General features: G+C 44.4%; 1 protein-coding gene and 1 long non-coding RNA gene across 3 annotated transcripts in view; one reads left to right on the forward strand and one right to left on the reverse strand.

Moving 5' to 3' along the window:
* Positions 1–18,349, forward strand: part of LOC311587097 — a 39,674-nt gene that overhangs the window by 9,082 nt on the left and 12,243 nt on the right. The window contains exon 4 of one of the 2 annotated variants that reach the window (XR_014775781.1): positions 822–1,068. The exons of the other annotated variant lie outside the window; for it this stretch is intronic. This is a non-coding gene — a long non-coding RNA (uncharacterized lncRNA). Of the gene's footprint in view, positions 1–821; positions 1,069–18,349 lie in introns of those variants that run through there. 2 annotated transcript variants of the gene reach the window in all.
* The window catches only part of RXFP2 (relaxin family peptide receptor 2), a 64,513-nt gene continuing 60,049 nt past the window's right edge, over positions 13,886–18,349 (reverse strand). The window contains exon 18 of the mRNA XM_084763569.1: positions 13,886–16,376. Within this exon, the coding sequence (XP_084619695.1) occupies positions 16,117–16,376 (260 nt within the window). The 3' untranslated portion in view covers positions 13,886–16,116. The remainder of the gene's footprint in view (positions 16,377–18,349) is intronic.

An 18,349-nucleotide genomic window follows, 5' to 3' on the forward strand; every position in this document is an offset into this window, starting at 1 on the left:
TGGAAGTCTGCTGATAATGGAAAACTACAGTTGTATTTATAGACTAGCATGTGTACTGACTAGGGGCCCACGTATAGACAACCCAGAGGCCACATCCTGCAGAGACGAAAATGGAGGTGCGGGTGGGGGAGCAGGCAGCCCTTCCCACAGACGCCTGCCCCACTGTGGACAGTTCTAGTACCTTGGTTCTCCCTTTGTCAACATTCAGTCAGGCTAGGCTGAGTCCAGTCTCTTTGAAGACACACCCATGCACCACTCTAAGTGCTCGCAGGGAGAGTTCCCAGCCTGCTTGGGCTTTAGGAGCTGGGAGTGTACAGAGACCAGGTCTTCAGGGGCACCATTGAGCAGAGTTGCCTCTGGTCTCCCTCTTGCACACAGCTCCCTGTTGTCACCTAGTGGTCCAGGAATGGTCTTCAGTTGGCTTTAAGATGCCTCAAAAGTTACTCTGAGGTGGTGGCTGCCTGTGACTGAGTTGGCCTTCATCTACAGGCTCTTACACATTCCTTGAGATATTTATTAATTTCCCCCTTATGGACTATGTAGTTCTATTTCTGTGGTTATATTTTCAAAACGAATGCCCTCCAAGTTCTGTAGCTGGAAGTGCCGAGTGTTTCACAGACACACTGCGGTGGTTTGATTGAGAATGACCCCCACAGGCGCATTTATTTCAGTGTTTGGTTCCCACTTGGTGAAACTGTTTGGGAAGGACTAGGAGGCGTGGCCTTATTGGAGAAGGAGGTGTGTCACTGTGGGAGGGATTTAAGGTTTCCAAAGGCTCCCACCCTTCCCAGTGTCTCTTTCTCTCTGCCTTCTATTTGTAGATCAAGATGGGAGCTTGCAGTTACTGCTGAAGCACCGTGCCTGCCTGCCTGCTGCCATGCACCCCATCATGATGGTCAGGGACTCTAAGCCCCCACTAAATGTTTTCTTTGATAAGTTCCCTTTGCTAAGTGTTGTATTATGGCAAAAGAAAACTAAGACATACGGTCTGGTCTGAGGTCATGGCTTAAAAGCCCTCTTAGCCCCACGGTAATTCTAAATGTAAAATTTATAGGAGCACGCTGAAAACTATACCCAAATTACAAGTTTCCAAATGTCATGGAATCAACTAATGAATTTTGATGGATTAGAAGATGGTGCTTAAGGGGTTGTTATAATAAATAAGGGGATAAAGACCAGGGGTGTGGCTCCATGGTGGAGCGCTTGCCCAGCCTGCGTGAGGACAGAAGATCAATCCCAGCACGACCATAAAGAAAGAAAGGAACAACTCCCAGTGTCTCCTCTTGGGGGAAAAAAGACAATTTCAGATTAGACTGCAGTTTAGAAAAAAGGCGATGGCATAGTAGAAGGCAAGGCAATGGCAGCCTGATTGTCATGAATCACATTAACATGTTAACAAGGTCAATTATAATCTATTTATACATCAAAGTATGAATTCAAAATCTCAACGCAACATTCGATCTTCAAAAAGGGAAATTTAGTTCCTCTAAAAATAAGGACAAAAACTGAAAAATTGTACACTTCACCTATAGCAATGGCCATCAGCCTATGGGTCTCGAGGCCTTTGTAAATCGAATGACCTTTTCACCGGGGTCACATGTGAGATAGCCTGCATATCAGATATTTACATTATGATTCGTAACAGTAGCAAAAGTACAGTTATGAAGTAGCAATGAAATAAGTTTATGGTTGGGGGTCCCCACAATATGAAGAGCTGTTTTATTTATTTATTTATTTGATGATTTTTAAAAATTAATTTATTCATATTATATCTAGATTGTTAGGCCTTCCCTTGTTTCCTCCTGTTCCTCCTTCCCTCCCACTTCCCCCCTTCTCCCCTCCCCTATGTCTGTGATTGAGGGAGACCTCTTCCCCCTATATATGCTCTTAGAGTATCGAGTCTCTTCTTGGTAACTTGCTATCCTTCCTCTGAGTGCTGCCAGGCCTCCCCATCCAGGGGACGTGGACAGAAAAGGGGCACCAGAGTTCGTGTGAGGGTCAGATCTCACTCTCCACTCAATGGTGGAGAATATCCTGTTCGCTAGCTAGGTCTTGGTAGGGGTTCGAAGTTTACTGCCTATTTCTCCTTGGCTGGTGCCTTAGTTTGAAGAAGACCCCAGGACCCAGATCTGCCTGTCATAAAGTTCTTCTTGTAGGTTTCCAGGACCCTGTGGATCCTACTATTTCCCCACTCTTCCATGCTAGAAGAGCTGTTTTAAAGGGTTGCAGCATTAGGAAGGTTAAGAGCCACTGATCTAAAATTATTTCAAGGAAGATGTGGGTGAGGTGGTGCACACTTTTAATCCTACTATTTAGGAGGTAGAATAACCAGGTATCTATGAATTCAAGGCCAGCCTAGTCTATATAACGAGACCCTGTATCAAAAGATTTATTTTTCAATGGACTTTGAAACCATATATTCTTATTTATTATATTTTTCATTATTTACCATTTGTTCTTATGGACTTTTCTGCTTTTGCTTTTTAAACCACTACTGTATTTAATATTCATAGATGTATATAATGTGTTTGGGAGTAATCTGCCTCATATTCTTTCTTCTCCAATTCTTCCTCTGTTTCTCCACCATTTTAACCTCCCAATTCCACGTACTCTTATTTTAAATGCTCACCGAGTTCATTCAATGCTGCTTGCATGTGCACAAACGCAGGGTCCTCTACAGGAGCATGGGCAGCCTCTCAGCCCGCGCCCCTGACAGAACCTGAGAGAGCCAACTCTCCATCCTCGGGCAGCATTGAGTTGCTAACAACTCCTCAGATTGGGACAGGTCTATCCCGAGCCCTTTCCTGTCTGTGCTGGGATTCTGGCTGGCCTGATCTTGTGCAGGTCTGGTGCATGTAGTCACAGCTGCTGTGTGCAACAGCACTGTCATACCTGGCAAGCACTCTTTCTCTATGGACAACTTCTTGTGGTTCTTCTAATCTCCCTTTCTCCCTCTGTCCGTCCATCCATCTGTCCCTTCCTCCCTTTTTTCCTTTCTTATTTTGAGACAGGGTCTCTCTACATAGCTAGCCCTGGCTGTCCTGGAGCTCATTGTGTAGGCCAGGCTGCCCTCAAGAAGTACAGAGGCCCACCTGCCTCTTTCTTCTGAGTGCTGAGCTTAAAGGCGTGCACTACTATGCCTAGACACAATCTTTCAATGATTCCTGAGCCTTGTGTGGAGAAGGGAAGACACAGACGGCCCATTTGGGGCTAAGCACTCCACTATCTCTCATTCTCTGTGCACCGACTGCTTTCGGGCCTCTGTATTCATCAGCTGCTTAGAGAAGGAGCTTCTCTGATGCGAGGTGAGAGATGCACTAGTCTACAGGTATAAAAATAAGAACTCGTGGGGGTAGTTTATTACTATGCTCATCTAGCGAGAAAGCCATACCAGACTCTCCCCTAGAGCCTCTAACCTAGCCAGCAGCACCAGGTAGAGCTTTCACAACGTGGAGCAGGCTTTAAATCGAGTCAGAGAGTGATTGGTCACGCCCATAACATGCACCACTCTTGCACCAATGAACACATCTTGCCAGGCCTGTTGTTTTTATAAACCACAGGGGTCACATCTGGGTAATTTCGTTGATTACTTTTTTGCACCTGATAGTGTTGAGGCTGATCTATTTTTTCAGTTCGAATAGTATTTCTTTTCTGAAGTTGGATGAGCCTGTGTTTGGTACATAAATGTTTAGAGCTGTAATATCCTCTTGGTGAAATGTGCCTTTAATGAGTATGAAGTGACACCCTTATCTCTTCTGATTCCTTTTGTCTTGAAGTCTATTTGCCAGGTATTTAGATGGCTCTGCCTACTTGTCTCTTGGTTCCAGTTGTTTGGTGTGTCTCTTTCCATCCATCTTCTTACCTTTTACCTTTGATAGTAAAGTGTGTTTCCTGGAGGCAGCACAAAGATAGAGCCTATGATCCATTTAATTTGCAAGCCTGTGTATCTTTACTGGGGAATTGAGACTGTTATTAATAAGAACTATTTGTAGAGATCAAAGTCTACAGCTATTAATGAATGATGTACATTAACTCTTGTCATTTTGTTGTTCTGTGATATTTTTCTTAGACCTATTTGGTTGACTGTTCTGGAATTATTTACTCCTTGTGACCCCTTGAGATGTTTATCATTGTTTTCAGACTGAAGCATTCATTCCAACCCCTTCTATATAACTGGCTTAGTGGTCATAAATTCATTTGGTCTATTTTTATTATGGGATGGTTTTATTTCCCTTTCAATTTTAGTGGCTAGTTGCCCTGGGTATAATAGTCCAGGTTGACATTTGTGGTCATTCAGAACTTGTAACACGTCTTTCCAGGTCCTTCTAGCTTAAAAGTTTCTGTCAAATAATCAAGTGTTTTCATTCTAATGGATCTGCCTTTGTAAGTGACTTGAGTTTTTAATACCCCTTCTTTATGCTTGCTTTTAGTGTATATCTATAATAATCCGTCACGGGGAGCTTCTTTTTGGTTATATTTGGATTACTATACTTGTGCCTAGATAAGCATCTCTTCCTCCAGGCTTGAGTGGTCTCATTGAAAACATTCTCTGTGCCTTCGCTATGACATTCTTCTTTTTCTACACTTATAACCTGAAAGCTTGGTCCTTTCTTAGAATCTGAGAATTCTCCCATTTTCTGCTCATGTTTCTTTTAAAATCTATTGTTGACATTTTACTAACTGACTCAGTTTCTCTTCATTGTCTTCCATCCCTGATTATCCATTCTCCGTATGGTCCATTTTGTTTGTGAGAATTTCCACCGAAGTTTTCAGCTTGGCTTATCAAGTTTCACATTTCCAGCTAATTTCAGTTTGAGTTTCCTTTGGCAATTTCATCTTTAGTTTCATATCTTAGATTGACTTCTCTGTTTCCTTCACCTCTTTGTTTTTAATGCTCTCGGAGTATATTTGTGCCTGCTTTGAACACACATATCCTGAATTCTTTGGTAGTTCTTGCAAGTTGTTTTTAATAGGTGCGATTGTCATGGGATTTGTGGGAAAAGCACGTTGTCTTGGTCCTAGTGTGGTTGAAGAGTCATTTATGTCTGTGGAATTAGTATTTAGGGCCAGAGGCTCTATCTCAAGTCACTCTGTGAGTCAAGTGTTGCATTATGTGAACTGGACTTCTTGCCTGCTTTAACTATGAGTCAGGACCACTCCACAAGCCTGTGGGCTGTACCCTGGCTCACATCTGGTTCCCACTTTGGGTCTATAGAGTTTGCTGGAGCTCCAGAGAAATAGGGAGTTTCCAAAAGGCCTACAAGGGCAAACCAGTGCTAATGTGGTACCAATGCTCCTACGTTTATCCACACAATATGGTCATTGCTTTTAAAAACCATGTGAATGCAGTGAGTCCAGGACAGCCCAGCTACACAGAGAAACCCTGTCTCAAAAACATACAAACAGAATCATGTGAAAGTGTGTGTGGGAGTTATGTGACAGTGAGTGCCGGTGCCTCTGAGGTGGAGCCACCGGCAGCACTGGGTGTGCATCCCCCAGTGTGGGAAGTGGGAGCAGAGCACAGGTCTGCAGGTGTAGACACGATATTAACCATGGAGCCACCTCTCCAAGCCCCATTATAATCTTTTAGTAATGAGGCTTTTAGGGGGTGGGGAGAAGTGATTTGCCCAAAACTTTCTTAGAAGATTTAAATTTACATAATAAGGACTAACAAAAAAAAAAAAAAAAAAAAAAAAGAAACAAGGATCAAAATGGGGGGGAAGCTCAGCGGGAATGGGCAAGCGTGTAGAACCGTGTGGAGATGGCACACCGCATCACCGTCCGTTGCGTGACCAGTGAGAAGAGGAGATCCCTCTGGAGGTAAACGTGAACTGAAGTCTTTACAAACCTAATCAGAAAATTAAAGTTTCTCATAAGAGGTCGGGCGCTAACCCACACAGTCATCACTTTTTAGGCTTTGCACACAGCACAGACAACACCGGATAGGATCCAGTTATAAGGAGGTTTCACCCTGAATGTAGTTTTTTCTCTCTCATGCGTCCTATTCGCTTCTCCCGGCATCTGCCCTCTCACACAGTCCCACAGAGTTAGAAAGGAAGAGACATATGTGTGAGAGGATTTGCGTTGCTTGCTGTTTGTCTTCCTGCTTCTCCAGAGAAGCCTAGAAGATATATGTATCAAATAGGACTGTGATACTAAGCTCACTTCCAACATAAAAACTCCTCCTGTCCTCCCTCCCCCCACCCACCCCCCCAGAATCCTTAAGTAAAGGAAATACCATTACCTTCTGTTTTATTTCCGTGGCAGCCAATCAATATTCCCATAGCCGCCTACAAACACAGACTTGTCACTATGCAAAATCCACAGGTAGGCCACTCAAGTTTAATAGTCTTTTTAAAAAAGGATTTATATTTTTTATTTTATGTGTATGAGTATTTGTATGTATGTATGTATGTATGTATGTATGTATGTATGTATGTGTGTGTGTATGTATGTATGTATGTACGTTCATGGAGAGGGGTGGCATACCTTGGCAGCTACTGAAAAGGATAAAGAGGAGTTTTAGGAGAGAGAAAGACACACACACACACACACACACACACACACACACACACACACACAGAGAGAGAGAGAGAGAGAGAGAGAGAGAGAGAGGGAGGGAGGGAGGGAGGGAGGGAGGGAATGAGAGCAGGTGTTTGTATTTGTAAAGCATCAGGAAAGATGCCTTTACACCCAGCAGGAGCCCGCCATCAGGACCATGTCCCAGGGCTTTGGGGTGGGGCCGGGGATCCTGGCTGTCACGGTGTTCTCAGTACTGATGCTGCCGACTCCTCTGACCAGCCTCCCAAGAGCAAGGCATCCCGGATTCTTCATCCCAAGTTGGTCTTCTTTGCCTCAGTATCTTAATGGCGTCTCCCTTCTCCATCTCAGGGGTGAGAAATCTATTCTCCCAAAATGGTGGGAGCTACAAGCCTGAAATGTCAGTGTTGATGGTCTAAGCTCTTTCTCAATAGGTTGGAGAGAAGGTTTGTGGATTCTAGGAGCCGCGGGAGTTCACTGGTTTGGCATTGTGGTGGCAACATTCTAGTACCATCACTGTCTCCTCATGACCAAGTTTCCTGAACAGCCCTGTCTGTCCATGTTCCATCTCTTTGAGTCCTTGGCCATAGTAGTCAACCTAATGATTTTTTTGTTTATTTTTTTTGAGACAGGGTTTTTGTGTGTAGCCCTTGGCTGTCCTAGACTTGCTTTGTAGACCAGGCTGGCCTACTCAAAGGGCTCACTTGCTTCTGCCTCCCTGAGTGCTAGGATTACAGGCGTGCTCCACTGAGCCCGCTCAACTTAATGATCTTTCTTGATATATACAGTGCTCTATCTGCATGTGCACCTGCACACCAGAGCAGGGCATTAGATCACATTATAGATGGTTGTGAGCTGCCATGTGGTTGCTGGGAATTGAACTTAGGACTTCAGGAAGAGCAGCCAGTGCTCTAAACCACTGAGCCGTCTCTCCAGCCCCAACAGGCGCTCTCTTTTCAATACGGTTGCAGTTACAGGCACCAACCGTTGAAACGTAGACAGGAATCTTTCAGGGGAAACACCATCAAGGCACAACAGTTACGCTCATGGTTTGGAGAGATGAAATAGGAGACTGGAGAGAAAGCTCAGTGGTGAAGAGCACTGGCTACTTTTGCAGAGAACCAGAGTTTGACTACCAGAACCCGCACAGCTGCTCCCAAACATATGTAAGTCTAGCTGCAGGGATCCAGCAACTTCTTGTGGTCTCCACGAAACCAGGCGTGCATGTGGTGCATGTATAGGCAAGCCACAGCAAAGTAAGGTTAAATTAAAAAATTTAAAAATACTTACGGACGACTAACAGTAAGTCAAACCCGCATTTACTAGTTTTACTCTACATGAGGAGTCCTGTTTCCCCAGCACCATTTGTTGAAGAGGCGGTTTTTTAATTTTTCTCTGATGTATTTTCTTAAGGCATCTTTGTTAAAAAAAAAAAAAAAGGAAACTGGCATGATGTCTATTTTAGCTAAGATGCCTGTTGGCAATCCCTGGCTTGCAACAAGGACAGGTGTCACTATGTCACCCGCGGGGCACTGGTCTGCCTTTCCCACAGGTTGCAGCGATCCCTGTGGACTCTTGGTGTGCTCGCATGAGAAGCTTCTAAACTGCTGTCAAGGGTGGACCGTTTACCAACTAAATGTTTAACGCGGTGTTCTTGGGCGCTCGCAGATGCAACGTGACAGTTATGCGTTGGTCAACAGAGCACGGCTTTCTGGGAACTCGTGGGTGCCTGGCCGGACGTGTTTCGCAGTTCTATCCTGAACAGTCTCATCCCAGCTCACTGCAAGGCCTCTCCAGGATCACTCTGGAGGCAACTGGGTGCTTGGACAGCTACAGGCTTGTGGCTTCCTTCTTTTTATGACATAATTATTGTTGTATGAACTAACCTACAGCACTTTTGAAAGAAATTTAAACAAACGAAAACATCCATAAACCCACCGTTTTAATAACTGTTTTCACTGATGTAATAGTTTTGCACCTTAGTATGTTCAGACACACACGGACACACACACACACACACACTTCATCATGATTTTATCATATATGCAATTATATTGTGCTATGTCCTGCAAAAATGTCCAATTTTTTTGTGTTACAGAATTTTCTCTGTTTTCTAGAGACAGAAATATAAATTCTCTGGGAATAGTTTTCTATTGACTTAGCTACCTCTGTGAGACATTCCACCCTCCCCTCATGGTGATCATTGAATGAAGTGTTCATTCCTCATTAACATGAGGGATCTATCGCGAGGAAAGGAGCCTGGCTCTCAGAAACTCTAGAGAACCAAAGCACAGCTCCTGGAGTGCAGGGAGGGGGTCAGAGGTCAAACAGAGAGCGTAGCTTTCAGGGGTTCCTAATGAACGTATTGTAGCTAGGCTGACTTAAGGAGAACTTAAATGCAAGAACGTTAAGCACACATGTTGTATCTTTTGCCCTTGTGTCGAGTGAGGGGTGGCATGCTCCTGCTCCGGACTGCCCGGTATCCCAACGCCTGCTGGGAGCCCCCCTTTTCCCCGCTCCCCCGTCTAATCACTGTCTTCCTTGTCAAGGATCTGATCCACTACACGTGAGCGGCCGAGATCACAGAGTGCTCTGCTCCGTATGTAAGCAGTTGTTTTTCGAGACAGGCTTTTGCCAGCAGCCCTTGTTCACTGTGAGCCTGTAAGTAATTCTCCGGCCTCAGCTTCCCGAATTCTGGGATTTAGAGCTATGAGCCACCATACCCAGCTAGAAGAACAGAGTTTTAACATTCTGTTTCCCAAGCCTTTAGAACTATACAGTCAAATATGGACCCTGGAGGTAGTTACTGCCACTTAGGATCTGCCCTCTGTGGGTTCTGGGACCCAAACCCAGGGGCTTTGGCAGGCAGTGTTTGCTGCTGAGCCATCTCTTCAGCCTGATAGAAGAATTCACGTTCTTAAAAATATTACTACTCTCAAATCAAACCTTACGTCCAACTTTTTTCTTTTCCCTTCCTTTCTTTTCTTTTCCTTTCTCTTTCTTTTTTCTTTTTTTCTGGTTTTTCTAGACAGAGTTTCTCTGTGTAGCCTTGGTTGGCCTGGACTTGCTTTGTAGACCAGGCTGGCCTCGAACTTACAGAGATCTGCCTGTGCGCCACCTCGCCCTGCCCAGCTTTTTTCTTACTGGCTGACAAGGAGCACACTTGTAGGCAGAGCTGTAGAAATGGCTCCCTGGTTAAGAACGGTTCCTGCTCTTCCTTCCTGTCACCCACACCAGCCCAGGGGATCCAACTCCCTCTACTGACCTCTACTCACATGGATGTTCATACGTAAGCACTTAAAAATCTTTTCAAAATTCCTGAGAAACGAAGAGGCACACACTTTAAGGAGGACTATAAGCTGAGGAGGATGCGAGGCAGGTGGGAAGAACTCCCACCTCAAACGCAACAACAGAACAGAACATTTGTCTCTGAGGGCTGCAACAAAACAAAACAAAACAAAACAAAATGAGTCAATCAGAACCCACGTTTGAGCATGGAGAAACCCTCCTCCTATCTTTCTGTGGGACCTGCCAAAGTCCTGAAGATTCTCATGTTTTGTTTTGTTTTTGTTTTTGTTTTTTGTTTTTTTGTCATTGCCCCTGTTGATTGTTTTACTAGCATTGAGAGAGGCAGAGGTGGGTGGATCACTGTGAGTTCGAGGCCAGCCTGGTGTACAAAGTGAGTCCACGACAGCCAAGGCTACACAGAGAAACCCTGTCTCTGGGGGGAAAAATATTTTTCAGACAGGACTTGTTGTGTAACCTATGTAACACAGACTAGCCTTGCAGCCCTTAGCAAACCTTCGCTGCGTAGTTCAGATGGTCCTGACATCAAAGTGTAGTCCAGGCTCCTCCCGCACCATCCTCCCCACGCTGGAATGACATGAGCACCCGCCCAGCTAAAAGAAGGGCTGTGTGGCCCTGTTTGCTTGCTGAGGCTGGGGGCGGAACCCAGGGCTGCACAGGCGCTAGGTAGGCTCTGCCCCATAGAGCCACATCTTCAGTGGGGATCTCACACCTTTATTGTGTCTTGAGACAGGTTCTTACTCTACAGCCCATCCTGGCATGAAAAGTCTGTGTAGCCCATGTGGGTATCAAACTACAGTGCCCCAAGCCAAGGGCCATTACACTTGACAGGACTCATACTTTTAAAATGGTCATATTTAAGCGTTCTGATCAGGTGCTGTAACCCTGTCTCAAAAAAATAAAACAACAACAACAACCAAACCAAACCAAACCAAACCAAACCAAAACCAGCAACAACAACAACAACAAGAGAGAGAGAGAGAGAGAGAGAGAGAGAGAGAGAGAGAGAGAGAGAGAGAGAGAAACAGCAACAACTGTAATATGTTGTCTTGAGAGTGAAATAAGTGAACTGAGAAGAAACTATTTTTCTTTCTTTGAGTCACCATACAAAGGATTCGATCATGTTGTTTTACACATGTCCTGACCTGCCCCTCTCCCCACTGTCTTTCCCAGACTCTCTCGCTGACTGCCTCTCCAACCTTTCCCATCATAAGTCCTCAGTTCTCTCATCTCCTTTAAGAGCTCTCCATCCAATATATATATATATATATATATATATATATATGTGTGTGTGTGTGTGTGTGTGTGTGTGTGTTGTGTAATTATATATATCATAATTATATATAATAATATACATTTTCAATAATAAAAATATTTTTTTAAAAACCGGAAAAACGTAAGAAGGGGAATTAAAAGTAATAACCTGAGAGGTAGTGCTAACATGCCATGACAGGTAGAGAGGGAGGAAAAGGAGGAAGCTCATGGAGAACAGAATAAACAAGACAAAAAGAAGAAGCGTTAGCCAATAATGAATAAACGAGTAAATAGAATTATTAGGATGTATACAGGAGAATAAGAAAAACATTAAATATCTAAAGCACCATAAAGTATAAATATTGCTGAAATTGCAATAGAGAGAGCAAAGCGGGGTTACAAAGAGTAGACTAGAGGAGCCTAAGACAGCTACATGCTGGGGTCTGGACAGTCAGAGCCTGTGCTAGGCATGGGAGAGACTTAGCTGAACTCTTGTGTGTTTCTGCGGTTACTGGAGCCTGGTCTTCGCCTGGACCGCTTTTCTCCTCGGCTCACTAGAGGCCTCTGCTGGCCACACGTAGCTTTGCAGTCTGTGTCAGGCTGGTTTGCAGCCTGGAGATGGGCTGCTCCCCCCCACAGCGCCCCCCCCCACCGCTCCGTTCCCCTGCCCCCCTGCGCCCCCACTCCGTGTAAGTGTGGGAGGCACAGCAACACCAGGAGGTGGAGAGCTGCCTGTGTACTTTCAGGACCCTCACCAACCGGTATTGATAGCTGTGTCGGAGGGAACAAGGGCAGGCATTATGGCAGTGCTGAGGCCACAGAATTTCCGCATCCATGGACCACTACATGGCTGCGGAGGCTCACCTATCCCATGGCCTCGGCTCAGAGACAGTGAACTTCAGGGTTGTTCTCGGCTGAGATCTGATCACTGCCACGGAGGGACAAGCGGCAGAAATGGGGTACCTTCTTTCCCTGTGTGCTTCCCTGTGGAGCCACCTCCTCCACAGGCTCTGGTTCCGCAGCAGTCTACTTCTCTGTCCCCTCACTCTGGGCCTGTGACAGGCCAGACTGAGCCTCGCTGACCTGGGGTTCTTTGAGAGGGAATTTATATTTAGTGCTATCTGCATCTCCATCACTGGTCTTCAGCCTGCGACTTCTATTTTAAAATTAAGAATGTTTGGGGCTGGAGAGATGGCTCAGAGGTTAAGAGCACTGGCTGCTCTTCCAGAGGTCCTGTGTTCAATTCTCAGCAACCACATGGTACCTCACAACCATCTATAATGTGATCTGACTCCCTCTTCTGGCCAGCAGGTGTACATGCAGGCAGAGCACTGTATACATAATAATAAATCTTTTTTTTTTAAAAAGGTGTTCTAGCCTGTTAAAAATAGTTATGTCAGTCGTAAACAAGTTCGTAAAATATGTAATGGTGTATCACCATTATTTTTTTTAGGACAGAATTTTTCTATGTATCCCAGGCTGGACTCAAATCCATGGCAATGCCTCTGCCTCAGCTTCCTAACCCCTGGGATTGTACATGTAAGCCATCACACACATATAAAAACATAGCTGATTCTAGGGAGAGAGTGGATAGAAACGTGCACAGAACAGTGATGTCATTTGTCAGTGAAACTCATAACGGCCCAGCAAGGTCTAAGAAACCTAGCATGCTCATGGCCTGGGTTTGATCCATACTCAGAAAACAAAACGATACACAGGAGCTTATCGATTGCCCAGGCTGCCTGGGGCTCATGAGCCAACCGCCTCTGCTTCGCACATAGCTGTGCTCACAGGGTCGTGCCACACTGGGCTTTAGTTTTTCCTGAAGAACCTGCGGTAGGAAGCTCAAGGAAGCTAATGACTGAATGATTCCTTAACCCAGAAGCTAGCGTCTTCTTCTTCTTCTTCTTTTTTTTTTTTTTAAATTATTTTTAAAAATATTTTATTTTAATTTATGTGCATTGGTGTAGGGATGTCAGATCTTGGAGTTACAGACAGTTGTGAGCTGCCATGTGGGTGCTGGGAATTGAACCCAGGTCCTTTGGAAGAGCAGGCAGTGCTCTTAACTGCTGAGCCATCTCTGCATCCCCAGAAGCTATCTTCAATTGATAACTTGCAAAGGAAAAATCAGTTCTCTTCAGTATGGTCTTACTGGGCATATGAACCACTCTTAAGTCCAGGCCCCGTGCCCTGCAGCAGATGGACAACACAAAGCAAGCATAATAGCATTTGGAGGTGTTTTCTTTTGTTTTTTGTTTTTCTCATAATGCTTTGGCTGGGCCTTTTTTTTTCCATTTCCCTACAGGTCTTTTGCTTAAATGTTACAGTTCCACTTTTTTTATGGGATGTCTGCGTCTACATCTGCCAATGTGTGTGTCTCTGCATCTGTATGTGTCGCTTGTGTTTTTTTTCTCTAGCTCGATGTTTTGTTGTTTTTTGTTTGTTAGTTTTTATATTATTTTATTAGGCTTTTGTCTTTCTTTTCTAGATGCACATTTGTTTTCTAATGAGAGAGAGAGAGAGAGAGAGAGAGAGAGAGAGAGAGAGAGAGAGAGGGAAAGCTGTGGATTTGTGTGGGTGGACAGGAGGGAGGATGTGGGAGAAAGTGGGGCGAGGGGAACCATAATCAGAATACAGTGTATGAAAAAAATCTATTTTCAGTAAAAAAAAAAAGTTAAAATAAATAAATAAAAAGATAGCCTCATTTTGTGTCTTAGAAATAGACACCTTCTGCATTAAGTATGTATATTTTACCTTGCAGCAACAGGATGTCTGACTGCAGACCTATGTTTATTTCCTTTTACACTTGCATGTCACACTGTATCAAGGAAGGAAGTCAGGGCAGGGACTCAAGGCAGGAGCTGAGGCTGAGACCTCGGAGGAACACTGTTTACTGACAACTCTCCGTGGCTTGCTCAACTGATGTTCTAACTGCAGAGCAAGCCCACTTGTCTAGGGCGGCACTGTCCACAGCGCGTTCCCAAGTCAATCATCAATCAGGAAAATCCTCCACTGACACTCCCAGGGGCCAATCTAAGGAAGGTACCTCCTTTCTCAGGCGTGTCTAGTATGTGTCAAGTTGACAAAAACCAACCACACTTGGCCATGGGCCATGGACAAAGGTATAGGGTCAAAAACGAGATATTCGAGACCGAGGGTGTAGTCTGTCTGTATTAAGTTCCTTGGTTTAGAACGTGGATTTGGAAGAAGTCATGTGGTGACTCTGTCTGTTGGGTTTCCATCGCCGACGAGGATCTGCGATGGACATCCGAGGGAGGCGGCAACGATTCGGTGCATGGTGTCAGAGGTATCAGCCAGCGGAGCTCAGCCAGTGGGGGCACAGTCCACAAAGGCAGGAGGACAAGAGGAGAAAACCCGTCTCCCTCACCGCAGCCCGGAAACAAAGTAAGGAAGGGCCAGGGTGCCAGATCCTCTCAAGGCCACACCCCGAACGTCTTAACTCTCATTACGTAGGTCCTCCATACGCTCCCAACAGTACCAGCATTTCGGAATGAAGCCCCCAGGAGCCTTTAGAAGACATTTAAGATCCAAACCACAAAGGCGATTAAGGACTTAACAAGATGCTCGTTCCTCTGGATAACCAGTGAGGAAACAGGCAGGGGAAAGAGGAAAAAGCTGGAACCTCGAGAGAGGAAGACTGCCTAGTGATGGGTAGTGAGGGTTGTTCGTAGAAGCCCAATGGAAAAAGCTCCCGGATACAACAGACAACTTCTTGGTTAAAGCGGAGGCACTTGTGTATGATTTTAGTCAGTGCCGCTTATACGTCGAAGTTTTGGGTTGTTTTCTGGATGCTACCGGATAGAAGGATATTCCGTTCACTCTGTAGAAAAGGTGATGCGGTGTGCTCAGATAGTCGCTTGTATTTTGTTCCTTCCAAAGAACCCGGAAGGAAGGAAGAGAGGTGAGGAAATTGACTTCATCGTTTCCTGTTTTGGCATCAGGAGAACAGAAGTGTAAGATGGATCTGTGAGACTGCAATGCGCGTCCTAGCAATGCCCTGAGCCAGGCTCACCCATCGGCAGACCCACCCACGTTCTCTGTCGCGCTTAAAAGTAACACACAGACAAACACAAAATATAAATTTATTCATAGTATTCTTTCCACCCATTTATAAACTTTCGGTATAAAAATGCCCAGGTCTTTCTTCATAAACATTTTTCACTTTCAAAAAAACAAATCTAAAGTTTCTCGTGTTTTTTTTTTTTGTGTGTGTGTGGGGGAAGGGTAGCAATGGGTGATTTGTGCAACTTATTTGTGCAAATGGCTCCAGACCAGACCTGTCTCCTTGAGTCTCTTTTTAATTCTCCTTGTCTCTGTGTTAAATGAGAAGAGAACTTACCAGCAATGGAAATATCATTTTGAAGCACTTGAAAATTCTAGCTGTTTGGGGAAGTGTGGGTGCCCCGTTTTCCTTTGCTCCCTGGGGAACTTGAGGAAAAACAGCTGCGATCTCAGCTGTTCCGGGCTCAAAAAGAAGTCAAGATGAGGCTGGTTCTGGGACACACAGCATGCCTCCTGGCTATCTGGTCACGCTAGGCACGATAAACTGGTGTGCAAAACTACGGTCAAAGCTGCTCTTCAGCAGCGTGCAGAACCACCAAAAGCATAGGCGAGATGTTGATGGTTTCATCAGCTACTGAAAGAGCAACAAAAATGATGTTCACACTGGAATAAGATGTCACGGGTGCCCACACTTACTGATGGTGGTACTCAATGTAAAAGAAGGCCAAGGCAGCAGCTACCCGTGGACACCCAGGGGTTGGCAGGCAGTGCTGACTTCCCTTCTGTATGCCAGGCCTGAGCGGTCAAGGAGAGGCTATCAGTGCTGTTCTCAACGCGGTCAACAGGCCATAGAGCCATCACCGGAATGCAGGGCCAACAGCCATTCCAACGTGTCCTCGATGCTGAAAGGGTGGCTGCTGGCCGAGATGCCACCTTCCCCAAATTGAACCTCGTTTTGGGGTAGTACCCTCAAAGTCCAGTGATCCAAAGCCACTAAGGGGAAGCTGGCTTCGTTATACTGTCCCCGAGGGCTATTTTGTTCAGGACTCCAAGTTTCAGTGAGGAGTCATCTGTCCACACAATGGAGGTAGATAAACTTTTCCTTTTAACTTTGAAAATCGATTTCCTCCGATGCTTGTGCAGCAACTGTTTCAACTTGTCCTTAAAAAATGAGGTGGTGAGAGTGTAGAGGATGGGGTTCAGGGCGCTGTTTACCGGAAGAAAGAAAACCACTATCCAGGAAGTGATCGTGCCTGGGGGTGGGGAGAAAATTAAGGTTTGAAAAAGAGTAGAAAGTGGCTCCTCTCTCTTTGTTCCCCAGACCCGATCCCCCAGTCTTGTCCCTACTGCCGCAACAGGACACTGGCTGCAATCTTCCCACCTCACGCACCACATCCCCTGTGGATCCCACAGACCATCCCCACCTAACTACAAAAAGACCAAACCCAAGAACAACAGGAATAGAGGAGGAGGAAGAAGAAATCCAGCTCAAAGGCCCAAAAAATGTTTTGAACAAATCCATAGAAAAAATTTCTTCAGCTAAAGAAGGAGATGCCTATATCGTGCAAGAAACAGAACACCAAATACACTGGACCATGGAAGAAATTCCCCTTGGCACACAATAATCAAAACACTACACATAGAGAACAAAAAAGAATATTAAAAGCTACAAGGGAAAAAGACCAACTAACATATAAAGGCAGACCTACTAGAATTACATCCAGCCTCTCAATGGAGACTCTAAATGCCAGAAGGGCCTGGCCATATGTCCTGCAGACTCTAAGAGACCACGGATGCCAAGTCAGACTACTATACCCAGCAAAACTTTCCATCACATTAGATGAAGAGAACAAAATATTCCACGATAAAGTCAAATTTAAACAACATCTATCTACAAATCCAGCTCTACAGAAAATGCTAGAAGGAAAATGCCAACCTAAGGAGACTAACCATACCCATGAAAATACAGGAAATAAATATTCTTACACCAGTAAAATCAAAAGAAGGGAAGCACGTGTGCACGCACGCACGCACGCACGCGCGCGCGCGCACACACACACACACACACACACACACACACACACTACCACTACCACCACACCACCACTACCACCACCACCAACAAAATACCAGGAATCAACAACCATATTCATTGATTGTCTTAATTTCTTAAAAGGACAAGACTAGCAGACATTACCTCAGGGTAAAGGGTTAGAAAAAGATATTCCAAGTAAATGGACTTAAAAAAAGCAAGCTGGTTTAGCCATTTTAATAACTAACAAGATAGACTTCAAACCAAAACTAATCAAAAGAGATGGGAAAGGACACTTCATACTCATTAAAGGAAAAGTCCACTAAGATGACACTTCAATTATTAACTTTTATGCCCCAAACACAAGGGCACCCACTTAAAAAAAAGAAAAGAAACACTACTAGAGCTTAAGTGACATACTGATTCTCACACACTGATAGTGGGAGACTTCAATACCCCACTCTCACCAATGAACATCCAGACAGAAACTAAACTAATATTCGAGCTAACAAACATTATAAACCAAATGTACTTCAGATATTTACAGAATTTGTCACTGAAATACCTCCTTTTCAGCACCTCATGAAACTTTCTCCAAATCTGACTGCATGTTTGCACACAAAACTAGTCTTAACAGATACAAGAAAGTTGAAATAACACCCCGCATACTATCAGACCTCTATGAATTAAGGCTGGATATCAGAAACAACAGAAAGCTTTACAAACTCATGGGAAACTGAACAACTCTCTACTGAATGAAAAATGGGTCAAGATGGAAATAAAGAAATTAAAGACTTCCTAAAATTCAATGAAAATGAACACACAGAATACACAAAGTTATGGAACACAATAAAAGCAGTGCTAAGAGGAAAGTTCATAGCACCAGTGTCTACCTAAAAAAAATGGAGAGGTCTTGTATTACCAACTTAACAGCATGCCTAAAAGCTCTAGAACAAAAAGAATGAATCAAACCCAAGAGAAGTAGATGGAAAGAAATAATCAAACTGAGGGCTGAAATCAATAAAATAGAAACAAAGAGCACAATACAAAGAATCAATGAAACATAAAATTGGTTCTTTGAGAAAGTCAATAAGATAGACAAACCCTTATCCAAACTTTCTAGTAGGTGGAGAAAGAATATCCAAATTAACAAAATCAAAAATAAAAGGGGGACATAACAAAAAAAATGCCAAG

This window comes from Acomys minous (genome assembly GCF_964271855.1).
Source record: "Acomys minous genome assembly, chromosome: 16".
Taxonomy (NCBI): Eukaryota; Metazoa; Chordata; class Mammalia; order Rodentia; family Muridae; genus Acomys; species Acomys minous.